Here is a 23,001-nt window from a genome sequence, read left to right as displayed (position 1 = left end):
TTTTATTGTGACATTATTTTTTTCCATTTTTTAAATTGAAGTATAGTTGATTTACAATGTTGTGCTAATTTCTGCTGTACAGCAGAGTGGTTCAGTTATATATATATATTCTTTTCCATTATGTCCGGTTTTTATCCTTTTCTCCCTAGGAACTGGGTCTGTTTAGCTAAGCAGCTTGACCGGTAATAGTTACTCAGTATTTCAGCAAATGAAGTAGTGGTTGTTGAGTTTAAGCTCTGATGTTCGAGGCCTACAGTTGGAAAGTTTGACTATTTGTGATTAGCTACTGTTACTTAAGATTGCAGATATCGTGGGGCTGGTGATTTGGTTCAGTATATACCTATTGTCAGTCTACCTGGGCTGAAGTAACTTTACAGAACTGAATCTTATGCCTTTGCTGTCTCCATACCTTATATACTTAAAATCATATGCATAAGTACTGAAAGTGTATGTTTATATAATTGAAGGTCCCCCAAGAACTGGTAAGTATCACCAAGGAGAGTTTATACAAACCGGAAATTTTAAGCTTTTTGTTTAATATACACATTTTCTATGAGTAAAGTGGACAGTCTGTTTTTTGTTTTTAACTATTATATTGGTAATTATGTTTACCCATAGGAGGAGGTTTTTTCTCCCTCATTTTCATTCATTAATTGGTTCAGCAGATATTTATTAAGCTTCTGCTTTGTGCCAGGTTGCTAGGCCTGGTGAGAATACTTTCTGATCTTCCCATCAAGGGCAGATTTGAACTGATAAGCAACTATGGAGCTTGACCCAAATGCCTTTTTTTTTTTTGCGGGGGCAGGGTGATGATAAGCCCCTCCCCCACGGGCAGCCTTAGATTTCAGCTTTTTCTGCTAAGGATGTGCGTTGTTTTTAGTGTAGATTAAGGTACAGTCCTTTTAGAGAAATTTCAGGAGAAGAGCAGAGACTAATGGACACATCCAATCTGCTAAACAATCTTTTTTTTAAATTAAAGAAAAAATTAATTTATTTTTGGTTGTGTTGGGTCTTAGTTGCTACGCGAGGGCTTTCTCTAGTTGTGGTGAGCGGGAGCTACTCTCAGTTGCTATGCGCGGGCTTCTCATTGTGGTGGCTTCTCTTGTTGTGGAGCACGGGTTCTAGGTGCGCGGGCTTCAGTAGTTGTGTCACGTGGGCTCAGTAGTTGTGGCTCGTGGGATCTAGAGCGCAGGCTCAGTAGTTGTGGCGCACGGGCGTAGTTGCAGGCGGATTCTTAACCACTGCGCCACCAGGGAAGTCCCTGCTAACCAATCTTGATGCTGTAATGGCTGGAGGAAAAGGAGGAATAGCCCTTCGGGCATCTGTCAGTAACAGGCTTCTACTGACCATCATGCACTTCTGAGCCACCTCATCTTCTTCTTTCTTTTTGGCCATGCTGAGCAGCATGTGGGATCTTAGTTCCCCGACCAGGGATCAAACCCGTGCCCTCTGCAGTGGAAGCACGGAGCCTTAATCACTGGACCGCCAGGGAAGTCCCTGAGCTGCCTCATCTTTAAATGTGCTTCCAAGTTGTAATTTGGAAGGTTCCTACATGCTCTCAGCAGTAAGGAATGGTGGGAATAAGTTTCAGAATTAATTGCTTGATAAGAAATGTCTAGAGATTTTAAAACGGTCATGAGACATTGAGGGATGTTGCAGCTGTTTAAACAGTCACAGTTAAACAAAAAAATGCAGGGTTAATGTGGTCTATAGGAAAGCATCCATTGACCTTATTTATTTAGATGCCACCTGGAATTGCAGAGGCGGGGTTGTCCTGGATGTTGATATAAATAGCAGTTGTGGTTTGAAGTCATATTGAATCCTTCCTTTTTGTGTTTCTTTCCCTCTATCCAGTCCATTGATGACTTGAACAAATGGGCCCTGTTTCTGGTTTCTCCTTTTATACTTGAAGCAGAACACATAGCATTTGTGACAGAGAGCATTTGGGTGCAAGGTGACACTTTACAGAGACCGTCGTCCTCTTCGGAAACTGTGAGTACCGTGTTTTTCATTTGTGTACCGTAATCAAAACTAATTTGGTATTTTTATGAGTGCTCTTTCCTGGCCTTTGTGATTGATTCCCTTTCTTTTCTGATATTTTGGGTTAAATAAAAATATATTGGTAGGGAATTCCCGGTGGTTAGGATTCGGCACTCTCACTGCTGGGCCCAAGTTTACTCCCTGGTCAGGGAACTAAGATCCCGCAGGCTGTGTAGCACGGCCGGGGGAAAAACAAATTATAATATGTATGTATGTAAAATTACTTTCACCTGTTTCTTTTTATCTTTTTTTTTTTTTTTTTCCGTACGCGGGCCTCTCACTGTTGTGGCCTCTCCCGTTGCAGAGCACAGGCCCTGGACGCACAGGCCCAGCGGCCACTGCCCACGGGCCCAGCTGCTCCGCGGCACGCGGCACCCTCCCGGACCAGGGCATGAACACGCGTCCCCTGAGTCGGCAGGCGGACTCTCAACCACCGCGCCATCAGGGAAGCCCTCTTTTTATCTTTTTAATGTGACTGCTAGATTTAAACCTACCTGTGTTTTGGGACTTCCCTGGTAGTCCAGTGGTTAAGACCCTGTGCTTCCACTCTACACTGCAGGGGGCGCGGGTTTGATCCCTGGTTGGTGAACTAAGATCCTGCATGCAATGCGGTGCAGCCAAAAAGGAAAAAGAAAAAAGCTGCCTGTGTTTTAAGTTGTTTTGAGGCTTGAGGTATGTTATTGTGCAGTGCTGCTCAAGTCTCTCCCCAGGTCATAGGCTCCCGCCCCACAACTTATTGCTTCCAAAATCAGATGATTTATATTGCCGCGTACTTCCTGGAGATTTCACCCCAAGTATTCTGAAAGCACTTCAAACTCAGTAATGTGTCCCACACTGGTTGTTTATATTCCTCTGCTGGAAAAAAAGAAAATCTCAGGTGAACACCCCAAACTGTGCTTCCTTTCACCCCCTCCTGCATCCTTCCTGCCATTCGGTTAGGAGTTCTACTAATTCCACTCCCCAGGTGTCTCCGCTTTACTCCTTCACTTCCCTCCCTCCTCACTCCATTCTCTTCTTCATTATCTTTTTGTTGAAACTGTGAAGATGTCATCCCATCTTGGGTGCCTTCAGTGCGGTTTCCTCTGGATGGCCAGTTATCTTTCTAGACACACATCCAGTGGGGTTGTACTCTGGCGTATGCTCTCCATGGATGCCTTCTGACCAAAGCCAGCACCTCTCAGGTTCATGGAAATCTGACCCTAACCCCCCTTGTGTGCTGCTTCTGCTTGGGTGTCTGTGATGAGTCCTTTCTGCCTTCACTCACCCACTGAATGTTCCCCGCCTGCCGCGTTGATAGTCCAGGAGGGGTTTTGCTGATGACAGAAAGCCATAGTCACTGGACCTCCATCTCACAAACACTGTCTTTAAGACATTGTATTGGGGACTTCCCTGGTAGTCCATTGGTAAAGAATCCGCCTTACAGTGCAGGGGACGAGGGTTCGACCCCTGGTCAGGGAACTGAGATCCCACATGCCGCAGGGCAACTGAGCCCGCGTGCCACAACTACGGAGCTCGCCTGCCTCAGCTGGAGCCCAGGCATCACAGCTACAGAGTCCCCGTGCCCTGGAGTCTGTGCAACACAACTAGAAATAGAAAAACCGCTCGCCACAACTAGAGAAGCCTGTGCACCTCATCGAAGATCCTGAGTACCACAACTAAGACCCGACGCAGCCAAAAATAAATTAAATAAATATTAAAAAAAAAAAAAGACATTGGATTTGGATGAACAAAAAGGAAGAGAGGAATAAGACTGGAAATAATTGACTACAACTCAAGGTGGATAGAAATGAGAGTTAGGAGATAGATGAAGTAAAGGAGAGCAGGAAACTCTCCTTTGTTTGGGGCTCGGGAGGGGGCGTAAGATTTGGCAGGTAGCCTGAGAATAGCCTAGTATGCTACGACATTATGTTTTCTCCTGCAGGTTCCTACTGTTTTATTAAGCCTTATATATACTTATGATAATAATGATAAAATTTATTGAGCCCCTGCTTGGCATGTATATGTATTACCTGTAATGCTTACAATTTTACAAGATATTATTGTAATTTGTTTCTTTTTTTTTTTGGCTGTGGTGTGTGGCATGTGGGATCTTAGTTCCCCAGCCAGAGATCAAACCCGTGCCCCCTTCAGTGGAATCGTGGAGTCTTCACCACTGGACTGCCAGGAAAGTCCATTATTGTCATTTTTAAAGATAAGAAAACTGAAGTTATCAGATGAAAAGTTGAAGTTTTCTTTTTTTAAAAAAATTTATTTATTTATTTATTTATTTTTGGCTGTGTTGGGTCTTTGTTGCTGTGTGTGGGCTTTCTCTAGTTGTGGCGAGCGGCGGGGGGGCTACTCTTCGTTGCCGTGCACGGGTTTCTCATTGCGGTGGCCTCTCTTGCGGAGCATGGGCCCTAGGCGTATGGGTTTTAGTGGTTGTGGTGCAGGGGCTTAGTTGCTCTGCGGCATGTGGCCTCTTTCTGGACCAGGGCTCGACCCCGTGTCCCCTGCATTGGCAGGCGGATTCTCAACCACTGTGCTACCAGGGAAGCCCTTGAAGTTCTCTTATATATTCTAATGCTATATATATTTAGTAAGATTTCAATTTAAAATGAGGGCCAGAACTTCTAAAATATTGCAATTACATAAAATATGCACGGATTCCTTTTTAACACAAAAATATGACTGCTGTGCTCTTAATTTCCTAAATTGTTGTTACTTAGTGTATATCTTTATACACATAGCATTTTAAATATTTTATTTATTTATTTATTGTTTTGGCCATGCTTTGTGGCATGTGGGATCTTAGTTCCCTGACCGGGGATCGAATCCTTCGGTGGAAGCACGGAGTCTTAACCACTGGACTGCCAGGGAAGTCCGCACATAGCATCTTAAGCAGCACAGTTACTGTATTATGTAACGTACAGGCTAAGCTGTTGTAACAAGTGATACCCAGCCCACAGTGGTTCAGAGAAGAAGTTTATTCATCTCTGAAGGCGTGGTCTTGCTCTGGAAGGCCATCCAGGGACCCAGCTCCCTTCTATCTTGTTGCTCTGTTGTCTCCCCTCTGCCATCTTTCTTCTCTCTCTTGGTGGAGGCTGGTTCCTGCTACCTGCCCCCCTGCCCCCCTACTGGCAACCTCATCCACATCCCAGCCCTCAGAATGGGGGATGAAGAAGGACGGTAGGGACCAACCAGGTTCCTCTTTAAAACTGTGATCTAGAACTTTCACTTGTCACTTCTGCTCCCATCACTTAGCTGCAGGGGAGGCTGAGAAATGCAGTCCATAGCTGGACAGCCATGGATTTGGTAGAAACCTGGAGTTCTGTTATTACAAGGGAGAAAAAAAGGCTAGATATTGGCAGATAATTAGCATTTCTGTCACAGTTATTTAATTTACCTTCTAAGGGTAATTTAATTAAGATCTCGCTTAATGGCGGTTACTTAATTCTTAATTTTCTGGGGGTAAAAGGATGCCTACCCACCAAGGGTACTATCCAGTTAACTCATCTTTTTTGTGATCAGAGGGTTTGGTGGGTCTTGCAGCCAGGAGCTGGAGATGTCTAGAGCCATATGTTGGACCACTCTGGCTATTACACAGAGCTCCATTTTGTAAACTGGGCTTCAGATATTTTTTTTTAAAATAAATTTATTTTTATTTATTTATTTCTGGCTGCATTGGGTCTTCGTTGCTGTGCGAGGGCTTTCTCTAGCTGCGGTGAGCGGGGGCTACTCTTCATTGCAGTGCACGGGCTTCTCATCGCGGTGGCTTCTCCTGTTACGGAGCACGGTCTCTAGGTCCGCGGGCTTCAGTAGCTGTAGCACGTGGGCTCAGTAGTTGTGACTCGTGAGCTCTAGAGCACAGGCTCAGTAGTTGTGGGACACGGGCTTAGTTGCTCCGTGGCATGTGGGATCTTCCCGGACCAGGGCACGAACCCGTGTCCCCTGCGTTGGCAGGCAGATTCTTAACCACTGCACCCCAGGGAAGTCCCTGGGCTTCAGATCTTAAAAAGGAGTTGATTTCACAGGTCTCTGTCTTCTCGGTCTGCTGTTACCATTCAGGTTGATTGTTTGATGGGATTTTGTAGCTTGGGGGCTCTTATGACTCTATGTATTTTTCACTTAACTCTAAAGTCATTTGAATTTGACAGGATCCTAAGATATTTAACAGCAAATACATTATGGAGGAAAGACTTTTGAACTTGTTGAGACCTTACATTCTTTCCCATTTTTAGGATTGGACAATACCATGCTTACAGATGCAATACCGTTCTTACAGATGTCAGAAAATGACATCTTTTGAAAACTTTGGATATCTCAGATGGCTTGCATCTGTGGTTTTTCTACACACCCCCGACAGCAAATGAACGAATCTCAGGAATTAAGTTTAAAAGATGTAGCATTCACATATGCCTATTTTCACTCAGTCATTCTTTCACTAACAGATATTTACTGCACAGTAGACTGTGTTCTAATTATTTTGTTAGGTGCCATAGTAGATACCAATGGGTTGTGGCAGATTCAGCTCAATTTTCAGTATCTTCTGTGCTTACATTAGCAGTCCTGTTCTGTAAGAATCTCTGACCCATAGGACTTATATAGTTCTCTTATTGCAGAAAATTCACTCATGTTCCTATTGTTCTATCAAGGCCTTCATTCATTCCTCCATCCAAGGTTTACTGAGTGCCTATTATGTGCCAGATTGTGTACTAGGGCTGGAGGTATGTCGTATGGAGATGAAAGATGCATTTAGAGACGACAGTCACGGTCATCTTAAGGAGCTCACAGTGTCAGGGAGAAGACAGCTAAGGAAAGGAACAATTAAAGTTCATTGTGGGGCTTCCCTGGTGGCGCAGTGGTTGAGAGTCCGCCTGCCGATGCAGGGGACACGGGTTCGTGCCCCGGTCGCGGAAGATCCCACATGCCGCGGAGTGGCTGGGCCCGTGAGCCATGGCCACTGAGCCTGCGCTTCCGGAGCCTGTGCTCTGCAACGGGAGAGGCCACAACAGTGAGAGGCCCGCGTGCCGGAAAAAAAAAAAAAAAAGTTCATTGTGAAGAGTGCTCTGGGAAAGCGAGTATGGGGGTGATGGTGAATCTATCCAGATGTGGTGGCGTCAGGAAGGATGTTCCAGGGGCGGGAAGTAATATCTGAGTTAAAAAAATTTTTTTTTTTGCGGTACGCGCGGGCCTCTCACTGTTGTGGCCTCTCCCGTTGCGGAGCACAGGCTCCGGACGCGCAGGCTCAGCGGCCATGGCTCACGGGCCCAGCCACTCCGCGGCATGTGGGATCCTCCCGGACCGGGGCACGAACCCGTGTCCCCTGCATCGGCAGGCGGACTCTCAATCACTGCGCCACCAGGGAAGCCCGATATCTGAGTCTTTAAGGAAAAGACAGGAATTACGTGAAGAAGGAGGCTAAGGCTTCAGTCAGAACAGCAGATGCAGAAGCACACAGCATTTGTACCTGGAGAACTGCACACAGTTCAGTACAGTTGGAGTCTAATTAGCATGAGTTGGGGGATTGGCTCGGAAGAAGGCCAGAGGGGAAAGATGGGGCTGGAGTGTTATGTGGGAAGTTACCCTGATGCAGCGATAGCTTTCCAGAACATTACCACGCAGGTTATCCGGCGGTCACAGAATAGAGAGGCTCACAGAAGAAGTTAAGATGCTCAAACTGCACAGTTTATTAAATCGATTCCAAATGTACAGCAAGAAACAGACAGTTCTGGGGTCCGTTAACACTTAGATGGGTGGCCGAGGGATGGAAGGACTGCACCCCTGAATCCTGAGCTAGGCAGTGTTCACACATCCTGTCTCTCTCTGCTGCATCTGCCTTCCACGCCGAGGGTGTGGTTACAAGGACCAGAGTTGAGGTTAAACAGGGGACTTGGCAGATGGAGGATGCCTGTGGCGGGCACACACTTGCTCTGTTGGAGAGATTTGGGACATGTACGCCTGGAAGAGCTGTGGCTTACTAGTGACCTGCCGAGAAGCTGTGCATTTTACCTGTGTTTCTAGGCAGAATATACATGGGACCCTAATGGGTGGCTGATTTAGGGATGACATAACTGTCAATCTGGAGGTGGCATGATTTGTGTCTTACTAATATTTAAGATTTACTTGGTCCATCCATGACTTTCTGCTTAGGAGGAATACTGTCTTTTGTTCTGTCCCTTTTATCTATGTTCAACACACATATGTTCCTTTTGTCTCCCCTATCTTTAGCACATCTTAAAAGTTACTGACGTAATATATCTATGATCTTCATGCTGTTTGTTGTTCTTGTTTTTGTGTAGCAAAACTGAATGTTCTTTAATAGTATGGCAAATACACAGGATACACAGATTGTAAAAGTTTTCTTTGCACTAATTAGGAATTTGGACTTTATCCTATGGACAGTAGGCTAAAACATTTTTCTTTTCTTTTTTAAAAAAATTATTATTCTTTTTTGGTTTTCTTTTCCCTTTAAAAAATTTTTTTTAGCAGAATTAGCAGATTTGTACGTTAGAAAGATCACAATTCAGGCAGATTGGAGACTGGATTGGAGGGAGGCAGACCTGGAACAGATTGTACTCCATGTGGGAACGGAGACGAGCCTCACAGAGTATTGGTAATAGGAAGGGGAGACGGAGACAGATGTAGGAACTTTTTATGAGATGATGAGGGATTTGGGGGTGGATGGTGGGTCATTCCTGGAGACAGGGAATATGGCAGGAGGGGCTGGTGGAGGGACCCCTGTAAAGAATGCAGTTTTGCACATTGTTTTAGTCAGCTTTGCTGAAATAACAGGTGACCTCAGAATTTCAGTGGCTTCTAACAGCAAATCTTTGTTTTTGCTCATATCACACATAGGCTGAGCAGGTTTGCTACTGCTGTTTCAAGCTGCGACTTCTCTAGGCTCTGCTCCACACATCTTTCCCTTGCAGGGACCAGACCAGAAGAGCATGTCCGTCTCACACAGAGTGGAGGAGTGAGAGAGCTGGCTGAAACTCAGTGTAGTAGATTTAAGACGGCTGCAAATAACTTTCTCTTATTGAGAGGTGGAGTCTTATACCCCTCTCTTGAATCTAGGCTGACCTTGGTGATTTGTTTATCTAATAGGATGTGGTAGAAGAGACATTCTGGGACCTCCAAGGCTAGATCATAAGAAACCTTGCAGCTTCCACCTGGGTTCTTGGAACCCAGCTCCCATGCTGTGAGGAAGCTCAAGCTGCCCTGTGGCAAGGTTCCCATGAAGAAGAACTGAGATCCTCAGTGGACCGTCCTAGTTGAGTTCCCAGCTGGCAGGTGGCTCCAGCTTGCCAGCTGTGTGAGGAAGCCACCTTGGAAGTGGATCGTCCAGGCCCAGTTGAACCATCCTAGCTGATGCCCTGTGGAGCAGAGTTGAGCCGTCCTTGTTAAGCTCTGCCCACATTGAGATCTGTGAGCAAAATAAATGATGAGTGTAAGCCACTAAATTTTGGGGTGGTTTGTTACCAGCAGTGGATAACCAGAACACTTGGGATGTCTGTTAAAACTTCTCCTCCTCCTCGGGTTACCAACATAAGTGGGGCAGGGATATAAAGTGAACAATTGGGGATGCTAGTGCAGTACACTGTAGACATTGGGTCTCAGGTACTTATGGAGCATCTAAAGAACACACATGATAGGGACTTCCCTGGCAGTCCAGTGGTTAAGACTCTGTGCTTCCATTGCAGGGGGCATGGGTTCGATCCCTGGTCTGGGAACTAAGACCCTGTGAGCTGCATGGCCAAAAAGAAAAAAGTTAAAAAAAAAAAAAGAAGAAGAACACACATAATAGAAAAAGGTTATGACAAGGGTATTTCTATTATTTTCTGATTAGCTCTCATTTATTCAGAAAATTAGAACACCCTTTTTCTTGAGTTTCTGGTCAGTTACGGTTTTGCAGAACTACCTTAAGTCTCACCTGGGTCACTTTATTATTTCAGCTCTTGCTTGCTGTGGACTTGTCATATCCCTTACACTGTCACTTGATTTTCCAACACCCTTCTCTTAAGAGCACCATGGTGCATAGTATCTTTTTAAATAATAGAGTGAAAATGAATTTTGTAGTACTCCTGTATCCTTTCTGTTTTCAAACCCAAAAGACATTGAGAATAACTGAAAGTAAGAAATAACCTCTTCCCCTTACTCCCCTGGTTTCAGATTCTTCACATCTCTGAGTGTCTAGCCTTCCTTCATTCAATTCATTACTAGATGTTTAAAAACCTAGCATGTAATTATACTGATTTGTAAGAGGAGAAACAAAGAGCCAGAAAATTAGCAGTGTCGATGCTGTGACATTGATCTTATTCAGGGTAACTGATTGTAACTTGTATTTATCTGGGTTCTCTTGAGAAACAGAATAGGGTGTGTGTGTGTGTGTGTGTGTGTGTGCGCGTGCATGCATTATACACACATACATACATATACATATATGTGTACATATATAGGGAGAGAGAGGGAGGAAGTGGCGGGGGAGAGAAACAGAAAGAAAGAGATTATTTTAAGGAATTGGCTCATGTGATTGTGGTGTCAAATCTGCAGGGCAGGCTGGAGGCTGGAAACTCAGGGGAGATAGATGTTGCAGCTTGAGTGTGAAGGCAGTCTAGAGGCAGAATTCCCTCTTCCCCTGGGAACCTCAGTCTTTTTCTTGTAAGGCCTTCAACTGATTAGACGTGGCTCATCCACATTACAGAGGATAATCTACTCAAAGCTGACTCATTTTAAATGTGAACCACATCTAAAAAATATCTTCACAGTCACCTCTGGACTGATGTTTGGCCAAATGTCCAGGTACCGTGGCCTAGCTGAGTTGACACATAGATTAACCATCACCTAACTGGTTGTTGGGATTCCCATTGCCCGATTAGCTGCAGAACTTCAGCTCTGCACCTGCTGCAGGCAGCCTTGGGAAGGGCAATTTGTTGTAGAGAGTTTAACCCCATCCCGTTGGTCCCTGGATCCCCTTCCTGGTGCACGTGTGTGTTGAGTTGGGTGGAGTGGACACATCAGTGTAGTCACTGCAGCCTCAAGTCCCAAGCTCGGGTTATGGAAGGGCTTTCTGCAGGCTGCACAGGAGAGGAGGACATCCCCTTGTTTAGGGATGACCAGGGCTTCTTTGCCTTTGATCTTGGGGAGTAAGCCTTTTGCTTGACTTCCCCTTTCTTCCTCTGTCCCTTTGTCTCCAGTTGGAAGTGCATATGGGAAGTGGCCTGTTTGCTTTTAGCCACCGGGCGGATGGCAGACACCCTGGATGAGTCCCGGGGACACTGCGGCTTTGCTTTGATCGGGGCCGCAGCGCTGCTTGGAGGAGTTTGCATGGTCTGTGGTTCACGGACCACGTTCCTAGAAAAAGGAAATGCACTGAGGTGAGGAAACAGCCGGCCTAGTTGAGAAACTTGATCAGGGACGTGTGTATGTATTGTTCTCTGGCTGCTTCCTGTCCTTCCCCCCTTGCTTTATCTCCTGCGTCTCTCCTGGGTGTGAGGATTTCATTGTTGGCTCCTTTTACAGGAAGTGCTTACTTTGAGGCACAGCTCCACGCCAGTGCCCGCTGCAGCAGGGTGCTACATCAACGTCTGAACAACTAAATTCTGGGCAGAATTGCATTGCTTCTTTTCATGTTTCCCATTCACCCTCATCTGAAAAGTCAGCTCTTGCCAAGGCGATACTTTATCTTCTCATCCTCCTGAGCTGACATCCTTCCTGCATTCTCAAAGCTGGGAATCAACTAAATATTTGTCTGAATTGTAGACTTCAACTCTTCACCCTGGATCAAAGGTGTCCTATTTGAAACGCAGAGTCCTACGGAAGCGATGGTCAGGCTGGCCCCTCCAGGTGAATCCTCCGCACTCTGGCTGGATGTCTGGGAGGAGGTGGGAGAAGTAGGTGGTAAAAGGGAGGGAAAGCTACATGTAGAGCTAACAACTCTGAGGTTTCTCTTTCTCGAAACAGGCTAGACTGATTAGTGAGTGTTGACCTTTTGACCATAAAGGCTTGCATTTATTATTTTTCCCTCGAAGACACTGTTTCTCAACTTAAAAAATTATTGTTTGCCTAAGGAGAAAAGTTAAATTCAGTTTGAATTCTCTTTAAGGAGAAAAACGAAATACTAAGGCATAATGATTCTGTGGGGTAGTGTTGAACCTTGGAGGACTCCAGACTCTTTTCTTTTTCCTTTTAAAATTGAGATACAATTCACATACCATGAATTTCATCCTTTTAAAGTGTATAATTACAATTCAGTAGTTGTGCAGTCATCACCACCATCTAATTCTGGAACATTTTTATCACCCCCGCCCCCCAAAAAATATGTACCTATTTTCGGTCACTCTCCGGTGGTCCTGTCCCTGGGAGCCACTAATCTACTTTCCATCTCTACAGATTTGTCTGATTTGAATATTTCACATAAATAGAATCATATAATATGCGACCTTTAGTGATTGGCTTCCTAGACTTAGCATAATGTATTCTAGATTCATCTACATTGTAACATGTATCAGTACTTCATTCCCTTTCATGGCTGAATAATATCCCATTGTATGGATATATACATTTTATTTATCCATTTATCTGTTGATGGACATTTGGGGTATTTCTACTCTTCGGCTATTATGAATAATGCTGCTATGAACACTTGTGTTCCTGTGTTGTGTGTAGATGTATATTTTTAGTTCTCTTAGGTATATACCTAGGAGTGGAATTTCTGGGTCCTTTGGAAACTCTGTTTAGCTTTTTGAGGAACTGATGAACTCTTCCAAGGAGGGTACACCCTGTTACATTTCTACCAGCAGTGTACTGGGGTTCTGATTTCTCAACATCCTCAACATTTGTTATTGTCCATCTTTTTTTTTTTTTGGCCATGCTTCATGGCATGTGAGATATTAGTTCCCTGACAGGGACTGAACCAGATTGGCAGTGAAAGCGTGGAGTCCTAACCACTGGACCACCAGGGAATTCCCTATTGTCCATCTTTTTGATTTTAGCCATCCTAGTAGAGGATGAAGTATCTCATTGTAGTGTTTTGTTTTGTTTTGTTTTTTAATTTATTTTTGGCTGCGTCGGGTCTTCGTTGCTGCACACGGGCTTTCTCTAGTTGCGACGAGCGGGGGCTACTCTTCGTTGCGGTGCACAGTCTTCTTATTGTGGTGGCTTCTCTTATTGCGGATCACGGGCTCTAGGCACATGGGCTTCAGTAGTTGTGGCTCTTGGGCTCTAGAGTGTAGGCTCAGTAGTTGTGGTGCACGGGCTTAGTTGCTCTGTGGCATGTGGGATCTTCCTGGACCAGGGCTCTAACCCGTGTCACCTGCATTGGCAGGAGGATTCTTAACCACTGCACCACCAGGGAAGTCCCACTGAAAAATTTTGATGAAGTCCAATTTATTTATTTTTTTCTTTTGTTGCTTGTACTTTTGGTGTCTTATCTGAGAAACCAGTGCCTGATCCAAGGTCATGACGATTTACATCTATGTTTTCTTCAAATAGTTTTGTACTTTTAGCTCTTACATTGAGGATTTGATCCATTTTCAGTTAATTTTGTACCTGGTAATACATGTTATGAGATAGGGGTACATCTTCATTCTTCTGCATGTGGATATCTGGTTGTACCAGCATAGTTGTTGAAAAGATGATTCTTTCCCTTTGAGTTGTCTTGGGAACCTTGTCCAAAGCCAGTTGTCTACAAACGTATATGTTTATTTCTATACTCTCAGTTCTATTCTATTGATCTATATGTTTATCTTGATGCCAGTTGTACCCTGACTTTAATTAATTAATTTATGGGCCCTGACTTTTAAATCCCAGGTTTCCTGGATAAGAAGTAACCTCAGGGCCAAAGTTCCTTGGCTTGTGGGAATTCCCCTTACCTCTGTAGGTTCAGGATTTACCCTGGCATTTGGCCCGGAAGTTCATTATCTATTCAATTGTCCAGTGCTTTTAAAATGATGTTTTCTTTATTTATCCAGCATTTACTTATTTATTTATTTATTGCTGAGTCGAGTCTTAGTTGTGGCACTTGGGCTCTGTAGTTGTGGCACGGACTCAGTAATTGCAGCACGAGGGCTTAGTTGCCCCGTGACATGTGGGATCTTGGTTCCCTGATCAGGGATTGAATCTGCGTCCTCTGCATTGGAAGGCAGATTCTTAACCACTGGACCACCAGGGAAGTCCATATCCAGCATTTTAAAATTGTTTTCAGCAAGAGTTAGTTCTAAAAACCTAACCTAACAATATAAAAAATGAAATTCAAAAGTATATATCTCTGATCATGAAATTTGGGGCAGGACATCCCTGAGAAGATTTTGGGAAGTAGGGAAATTATTCTTGGCATCTTGGAAAAGGACCACTATATTCAATATTGCTTTTAAAGCCACATTCTAATAATAGCAGTTTCCATTAATTAAACACTTTTTCTGTCCCAAGCTTTCTACTGGGGGCATTACATAGACTCTTTAATTTCATTACCATAACAAACCTATACAGTGATGGGTACTATCATTATTCCTGTTTTATGAAATGAAGAAGCTGAGACTTGAGAGGTTCTGAGACGATTAGCAGACTTTGACCCAGACCCAGATCTAGGGCTCCAGAGCCAGGCTCCCAACCCCAAGGGGCTCCCCTTCTTGTCCCAGTCTCAAATGTTTTCATAAACACCGGAAGGCTTAAAGCAGGGGCCCCCCAACCCTTGGGCCACGGACCGGTACTGGTCCATTGCCTGTTAGGAACCAGGCCACACAGCAGGAGGTGAGCGAGCGGTGGATGGGCAAGTGAAGCTTCATCTGTATTTATAGCCGCTCCCCGCCGCTTGCATTACTGCCTGAGCTCCGCCTCCTGTCAGCATTAGGGTGAGTTGCATAATTATCTCATTATCTATTACCGTGTAATAATAATAGAAATAAAGTGTACAGTAACTGTAATGTGCTTCAGTCATCCCGAAACCATCCCCCCTACTCCGGTCCGTGGAAAAATTGTCTTCCACGAAACTGGTCCCTGGTGCCAAAAAGTTTGGGGACCGCTGGCTTAAAGGACTGAGCTTTGTCTACTCTCATTTTCCCTGTCCCCCTTGTGGTGGAAATGTGAACTGCGACAGGCCGGAGTTCTCTGGAGACAGTTGCTCTCACATTCAGGAATCAATGGGAAGCATGTTTAAACTTCTGATTCCTGGGCTGCAACTCCAGAGAGTCTGAAGCACCAGACAGAGAGTAGTGCCCAGGAACATGAAGTTTTCATCTGCTCCCGGGGAGTTCTGTTGTAGTGGGTCTTGGACCCCACTTTGAGAAAAGCGGATCTAAGGGTGAATGAACATCCACGAATCATTGGATATTGCGGGCTTGTTCTCTCCTATTTCCTGTTAGTGAAGGGCAAGTTTATGTCTTTCCAGCATGTAGGGAATGGCCCTTTCCCCTTTTAGTCCCTTGAAAAGCAGTTAAGACTTCAATTACTTTTAAATGAGAGAGTACATCTAGTGCTTTGTAAGCCCTGTTAAGTAGAAATGAGAATGTTTGAACCAGGACATCTTTGATGTTAAAATGTACTATCCAGTAATTCATTGTTTGACTGTAATATAGTGGTGGGAGTTGAAGGGAAAAGTAAAGTATCTGGTTATTTTAGAGAAGAAAAATCTCATCCTGCCTTTCTTCCTCCTCCCTCACCCACTTCTTCTCAGATTGTGAAGTGGTCGGATTGTTGCTTGCCGTTAGCTTGCAGACCTGGGGATCCTTATCAGTTAATCGCCAAAGCAAGTGTGGATGACTTCAGCAAGCTGGGAGTGGCGTTCCTTGAAGATAGACTCCAGGTGGCTAATGGACTGATACCCCAAAAGATCGTTTGTAAGTCTTCTTAGGAAATGTTTTCATCATAGCAGTATGCCCTTAGTTATGAGCTTAAGGACTGTTGTTCGGTATGACTTAAGGGCAATGCTTGCATGCAGCTTAATTCAGCCAGCAGTTTGGATAGAACCGTAATAGTATAACATTCATACATGTGTCAGTTATTTTTTTTTGAGGTACTTATCCCTGACTATATCATTAGTGCTTTTCAGATTCTTAAACAAGGATTTCCCATAATTGCATTGTTCACGAAATGGCATGCAAATTTAGAACCCATATAATATTTATTTCACACATTCTAATACAGTATAACTGGTTTCTAGACCATAGTTCAACGGAACGGAAGGCATAGCCAGTGTTACTATGAAGTTCTAAATCTAATAGTTCTTTTAACTTAAAACATATATACTACATCATTTTGGGACACATCTTTTTTCAGGAAACACGCAAAATTTTCTTCCTTAATTAGGCTTAAAAGTAGGCTTTCCGTGTCCATGTAAGTCTTTTTTATGTATATGTATACACATATATAATTTTAATTAATTAATTAATCAATTAATTTCACTCCCGGTGGCGTTGGGTCTTCGTCGCTGCGCACAGGCTTTCTCCAGTTGCGGAGAGCAGGGGCCACTCCCCACTGCGGTGCACGGGCCCCTCACCGTGGTGGTCCCCCCACCATTGCGGAGCACGGGGTTCAGGCACATGGGCCCCAGCGGTTGTGGCACGCAGGCTCAGTAGTTGTGGCTCGCGGGCTCTAGAGCGCAGGCTCAGTAGTTGTGGCTCATGGGCTTAGTTGCTCCATGGCATGTGGGATCCTCCCGGACCAGGGCTCAAACCCATGTCCCCTGCACTGACAGGTGGACTCCCAACCACTGCACCCCCAGGGAAGCTGATGTACACATATACTTTTAAAATTTTATTTTATTGAAGTATAATTGACTTACAAGGAAGTTTTCATTTGTATCTTGAGCCAATGAGTGTCACCAGCTCTGGAAATTTGCGAAAATCACTTCATTTCCCCATTGGCCATATGCATGTGCCTAATACCATGCCAGATGTTTAGCAAGTGCTCAGTTAATGTTTTTTGAATCAGTGATTGTAAACTTATATTCCATACCTGGGTCAAGATACTGGCAAGATCCTTCTCCCCGGTTGATCCAATGAAGTGTCCTGAGAGTGGCTTTTTCCTGGGGCATGCGTGGATAGACTCTAGCTATGTGCCTTGTTTTTGAGTTTCATTATCATATAGGAGATTGATAGCCACAAAATTGAATCTATAAGCAAGTGGACAAAATCACCTCTCCGAATCTCACTTTCTTCACCAGACAATAAGGGGGTCTGAGGTTTTCCGGTCTGTACGGGGAAGGTGTGGAAACGTGCGAGTTTACTCGGGATTGTCAGGGGCACTCTCCTAGCAGGTGGGAGCAGTTACGTGGTTCCCAAAGGAGGCCTCAGAGTTGGGGGTGGGGGGAATGAGGGCTGCCCTGGAATGTAGGTCGTGCAGCGCAGAGAGTGCCCTGAGGTTCTGAGCTGAGCTGCGTGACAAACCCGAGGGTTGATGGATTGTCTTCTCTGTCCTCTTTAGCTGTCCACTTGCACGACTCTGCTCTGAAGGAACTTAAGGATCAGGCCTCAGACACGCCAGCCCAGCTCCTAGAGCCCCAGCCTGAACCTTCTGTTGAGAGCAAGCCTGAGCTGGAGGCTATGGAGCACATAGGTAGAGAGGACCACCAGGTTCTGGGTTCTGCACCCACGCAGGGGCAAGGCGGTGCCCTTGGGGGCGAGCCTGCCGGGGAGAGCGACAGAGGCGTGGGCTCCGTCGAGCACTGTCACCTCCATCTTTCTAGCTGCCACGAGTGTTTGGAGCTTGAGAACAGCACCATCGAATCCGTCAAGTTTGCCTCTGCAGAGAACATTCCAGATCTTCCCTACGACTACAGCAGTGGTTTGGAGGGTATCGCGTATGACCTCTGCCCCAAGAGAGAACAGAGGAGGGTCAACCTCACGGGCAAGGCACCCAACATCCTTCTCTACGTGGGGTCCGACTCCCAGGACGCCCTGGACCGGCTCCAGCAAGTCCGGTCAGCTCTGGCCGACTGCGTGGACACCAACTGTTACACTCTCTACCACCTGCCGCTGGAAAGTGCTCTCAGGGACCCATGGCCGGACAACTGCCTGTTGGTGGTCATTGCCACAAGGGAGTCCGTCCCTGAGGACCTGTCCCGGAGGTTCATGGCCTATCTTTCTCAGGGAGGGAAGGTCCTGGGCCTGTCATCGCCCTTCACGCTTGCTGGCTTCCAGGTGACCAGGAAGGCCGCACTGCAGGACACAGTCCAGAGCTTGGTTTTCTGCAAGGCGGACTGGAGCCAGGTGAGGCTCAGCGTCCTGAGCAGCGGCTGCGTTTACGAGGGGGGCCCCGGGGAGCCCCTCAGCCTGGGCAAGCTCCAGGGCCACCTGGACAACAAGGACGAGGACAGGATGGTTGTGCAGGTGCCTTTCGGAACCCGTGGAGGAGAAGCTGTGCTTTGCCAGGTACGCAGGCCGGCATCCGTGTCAGGATCTTTGGGTCTCTTTGATTGGGTACGCTCTCGAAGGACGGACTTTGCAAGGTTGGAGAGTCTGTGTGCCGGGGGGGTACTTCTGGCTTTTGGCTGGGAATTCCTGCTGCTGGTGAGCAGCAGGTTTTCCTGTGGATATCCCGCTTCACCAAAATACTTGTGATGGAGGAACGAGGCAGAAGGTATTATGGCTAATTAAAGATTGCTGGTTAACCAAGAATTAGCCAGAACTTGTTTCTTGTCTTGATCTATACACTGGTAATACTCTTTCTAAAATCCATCAGTCCCCCACTCTCTTGCCTCAAAGCACACTTGAGTTAATATAATCGAACTGTTATTTAATGAAGGGAATTGAGTGCCTTGGGGTGGTAATTGCAAACAGTAGTAACTATCGCATTAAAATATTGTCAGCGGTTTCTGTGAATGCTCACCAGCTGCTGGGATAGTGAGTGTGGAAAACACCTTCAGGTCCTCAATTCCTTTATGATTTGTCCGTCTTAAAATCTAAGTGCTGAGAACAGTTTCAAATAAGAGAATATTGAAGTGATTTCGATTTATAGCAAATGAATACGTAGGTAAGAAAAAATGGAAACAGAGATAAAAGGAAAATTTTACTTCCCTTCCCCTGCTAAGGGGGCTCCTTTGATTCATCTGCTGTTTCTCTCTCCCCCCACCCCCACCCCGCATTCTTTTTCTTTTGAGCTTTCTGTTTGTTTAAGCAAATGGTAGCAGGATAGACTACTTCAGAATTCTTGATCATTTACTGCAAATCTTTTAATGCCTTTGGGCAAAAGTTTTTTTTTCCTTTTTGAATATTTACTTATTTAGCTGCTCTGGGTCTTAGTTGTGGCATGCAGGATCTTTTAGTGGTGGCATGCGGGATATAGTTCCCTGACCAGGGGTTGAACCTGGGCCCCCTGAATTGGGAGTGTGGAGTGCTAACCACTGGACCACCAGGGAAGTCCCTGATGATCTGATGAGAAGACTAAGTAGATGTAGATGGTTTGCCCAGAATGGTTCCCAGGATGAGTGTAACAGATTTTGTGTTGTTATAGGGATCTTTTTATTGAGTTAAAGAATTGTTTCCTTTTTTTTTTTTTTTGGTATGGTTTCATTTCATATGCTGTGCGTCTCTCCAGCCCTCCTAGAAATTAAGTCTCTTGGGTTTTCTGACCAAACATTCTTTAAGGGGGCACGAACGTGTCCACAGATGAACACGTACAACGCAAGCAGGTTTCACGTGGGCTGCAAACTACATGAATTAGTTTTTGGAGGCCTAATAAAGTTCCTCTTATCTTTTTGTCTGCAAATATGGTAACTATACTAACTCAGAAAATCCACTTAGAAACCTGACTTCCTAGAGCCGCATTTCAGCTTTCAGCAGCGAACTTTACCACCCGTGCACAGACTTGTACTAGAAAATTGATTCGGCACTGTTGGCGATCCATTTCTCTGAGTCACACAGCAAATCTGCTTGCTGTACCATTTAAATTGACCCCGTTACTGTCATAAAATTTGATATGCGTGCATTGCCCTAGGATAAAAGGCAATATGATGCAGCTTCAAAAATCAGATGCAGGGGATTAGAATGTCATTTTTGATTTTCAATGACTTCCAGTCTCTGTGTGACAGGGTCACTGTTTTCTCCTCAGGCCCGTGTCACTACCACACCTTGCTGCCGAGGTCAACCAATAAATATTAGCACAGGCTGGTTAGTTTCCTCTTTCCCTGTTCAATTTCATAGCCTTCATTTTTGTAATAAATGGGGCAATGATGTAACCCAGTAAGAGGACGACTTCAAGGACAAAACAAACCACAGCTGCTCAGTAGGTGGTGGTCTCACAGCCGGGGAGCTAACACTGAGACCTTAGGCAAGGCATTCACCGTCGTACAGAAAAAGGAAATTTTGATGGACTGTCCTGCTGATCAGCTTTGCAGGGAAGGTTTAAGGCTGTGGGTTAATGCTGACATTCGATTTATCAAATGGACCAGGAGTTTGGCATGAAGTTGTGCAAATCGAGCCTGTGAAATGGATTTGAAATATTTTGTGTTCTTAATTAGCTTAGCACATAGCAGAAGTGGTTCTACTTTTATAGCAGAGTTTCTCAACCATGGCACTGTTGAGATTTCGGACCGGTTCCTTCTTTGTTGTGGGGTTGTTTTAGCAGCACTGCCTGCTAGATGCCAGTAGCACCCACCATCCTGTCTGTGACTGGAGACGTTTTTAGTTTTGGCTTTGGGGCTTGTCTAAATGCCTTAATTGTAGACGAAGCCAAGTTACAGAAATGGGCCTATCACTATGGTAACAGCATCACAGCCAGAGGACCAGGAGGGTGGGTGTGGCACACACATGCACTGGTGGCCGTTTTTTTAAAGAAGATGTTGGGGGTAGGAGTTTATTAATTTTATTTATTTATTTTTGCTGTGTTGGGTCTTCGTTTCTGTGCGAGGGCTTTCTCTAGTTGTGGCAAGCGGGGGCCACTCTTCATCGCGGTGCATGGGCCTCTCTGGTTGCTGAGCACAGGCTCCAGATGCGCAGGCTCAGTAGTTGTGGCTCACGGGCCTAGTTGCTCCGCGGCATGTGGGATCCTCCCAGACCAGAGCTCGATCTCATGTCCCCTGCATCAGCAGGCAGATTCTCAACCACTGTGCCACCAGGCAAGCCCTGGTGGCCGTTTTGAGGTGCAGAGCCAGACGGCCTCTCTTCTCGCTGCTGTTGTAGAAGCACCTAACCTTGAAACCGACAATCACACTTTGCCCACAATGTCGACAGCTGTGCTTTCTCTCACCTCCTGGAATCCGGAGGCCTGCTCGTAGCGGGAGCTCTCCTTTTCATCCTCGGCATCTCTCACTTGTGACAGGGACTTCTGTAGCACCCTACCCTGGGTGTATTCACTCAGCCCAGGGAGTACATTGGCCATTAACCACACTCACCCCCCTCCTTGGGCCCAGGTGGGGACAGAACTTGGCTCTTTTGACTTCTGCCACATGTAAGAGGTAATCTCCGGACAGTCACGTGCTCAGGTGAATTAAATGTGACCCGTTGCCATGCTGACCGTCCGTCCCAGCACTGGCTTTGACCCCTGGAGATGAGAGGCACACGTTTTGGGTAAGAATGCACGGTAGAAGGACACACAGTAGGATTCGTATACCTTAAAGGAGTTCGCTTTTATGCCTCCTTCCTTTTCTAGGGCTGTTTAGAGGACAGACTCCCCTGCTGCTCGTGGGCAACAGGGTCAGTTGTGGGTGAAGCAGGCAGCCCTCAGCTGGCCCGCTGGAATGTGGGGACTCTGCTGGACAGTCCTCTGCAAACTTTTCAGATTGGCTTCAACTTTCAACAATCGGATTGTTTTAGACAGTATATTTGGGCAGTATTTTTGTTTTGGTTAAGGTTTGAGTGGGAATTGAGAGATTTTAAGTTGCCTGAAGGCTGGCACTATACTTTTTTTAAAAAATTAATTAATTAATTGTTGGCTGCGTTAGGTCTTCGTTGCTGCGCGCGGGCTTTTCTTTAGTTGTGTCGAGCGGGGGCTACTCTTTGTTGCGGTGCGTGGGCTTCTCATCGCGGTGGCTTCTCTTGTTGTGGAGCACGGGCTCTAGGTGCGCGGGCTTCAGTAGTTGGGGCTCACGGGCTCTAGAGCGCAGGTTCAGTAGTTGTGACGTACGGGCTTAGTTGCTCCGCGGCATGTGGGATCTTCCCGGACCAGGGCTCAAGCCCCTGTCCCCTGCATTGGCAGGTGGATTCCTAACCACTGCACCACCAGGGAAGCCCCTAGCAGTATACTTTTCATTTTATTATAATGTTCTTATAACGTCAGCCGGGTGCCCTGCAGGCAGTAGAATCCCACAGCTGACCCCTGGCAAAAGCGAAGTAAAATAAAACATGGTCAGTTTGCCCTTCTGAGTACTGAGTATTCTGGCATCCTCCAGGCGCTAATGCCCAGTTAAAATCTCATCTCAACAGAGCCAAAAGTTCTAGTACCTTCCTTCGTACCAAAACACAGACCATTGATAGGAAGGTTCTAGTTTGAGTCAGCTAGAAGTTCTGGTGTGTTGGGATCTTAGTTCCCTGACCAGGGATCGAACCCACGCCCCCTGCAGTGGAAGTGTGGAGTCTTAATCACTGGACTGCCAGGGAAGTCCCAGAACGACTCTAATTTTAACTGTACAACAAAGCCTGAACTAAATACATGAAATTCCAAGTCTTATCAGGTGAAGGAGGGAGGTGGGGCAGCCCTTTCTCGAGTCCGCCAAACCCCACTCCTCTATGTGTATTCCTGCAAACACTCTTAAAGCGGTGACTAAGGCCACTCCTGTCCCCAGGAGTTATGACCAGTAGGTGGAATAGAAGCTTCGAGCATGACCCACTGTGCCTCCCCCAGTTCAGCAGCAACTGTACTTGGGTCCTCAGCACAGCCACGTTCCTAAATGTTTGTCGTCGTATAACCGCGTTAAGTGACTTGCCCAAGGTCCCATGACTGACTAGTGATAAAATTCGGGACCTGGAAAGTTACTATCCGGGGTCATTTCCACCAGATCTTTTCAGCCGTGATTTTAATGGGCTCCCTCGATTTTTTTTTTTTTTTTTTTTT

At 45.8% G+C, this 23,001-nt stretch overlaps 1 protein-coding gene across 1 annotated transcript in view; it reads left to right on the top strand.

Annotated features, from left to right (window-relative positions):
• Positions 1 to 23,001, top strand: part of HLCS (holocarboxylase synthetase) — a 198,131-nt gene that overhangs the window by 7,092 nt on the left and 168,038 nt on the right. The window contains exons 2-5 of the mRNA XM_024758419.1: positions 1,855 to 1,992; positions 11,779 to 11,862; positions 15,689 to 15,851; positions 17,437 to 18,383. Coding sequence (XP_024614187.1) covers positions 1,855 to 1,992; positions 11,779 to 11,862; positions 15,689 to 15,851; positions 17,437 to 18,383 — 1,332 coding nt within the window. The remainder of the gene's footprint in view (positions 1 to 1,854; positions 1,993 to 11,778; positions 11,863 to 15,688; positions 15,852 to 17,436; positions 18,384 to 23,001) is intronic.

This window comes from Neophocaena asiaeorientalis, unplaced genomic scaffold (genome assembly GCF_003031525.2).
Source record: "Neophocaena asiaeorientalis asiaeorientalis breed wild unplaced genomic scaffold, Neophocaena_asiaeorientalis_V1.1 scaffold45, whole genome shotgun sequence".
In the NCBI taxonomy this organism is placed as follows: domain Eukaryota; kingdom Metazoa; phylum Chordata; class Mammalia; order Artiodactyla; family Phocoenidae; genus Neophocaena; species Neophocaena asiaeorientalis.
Note: the sequence above shows the minus strand (reverse complement) of the source record. Positions and strands in the feature narration are given on the sequence as shown.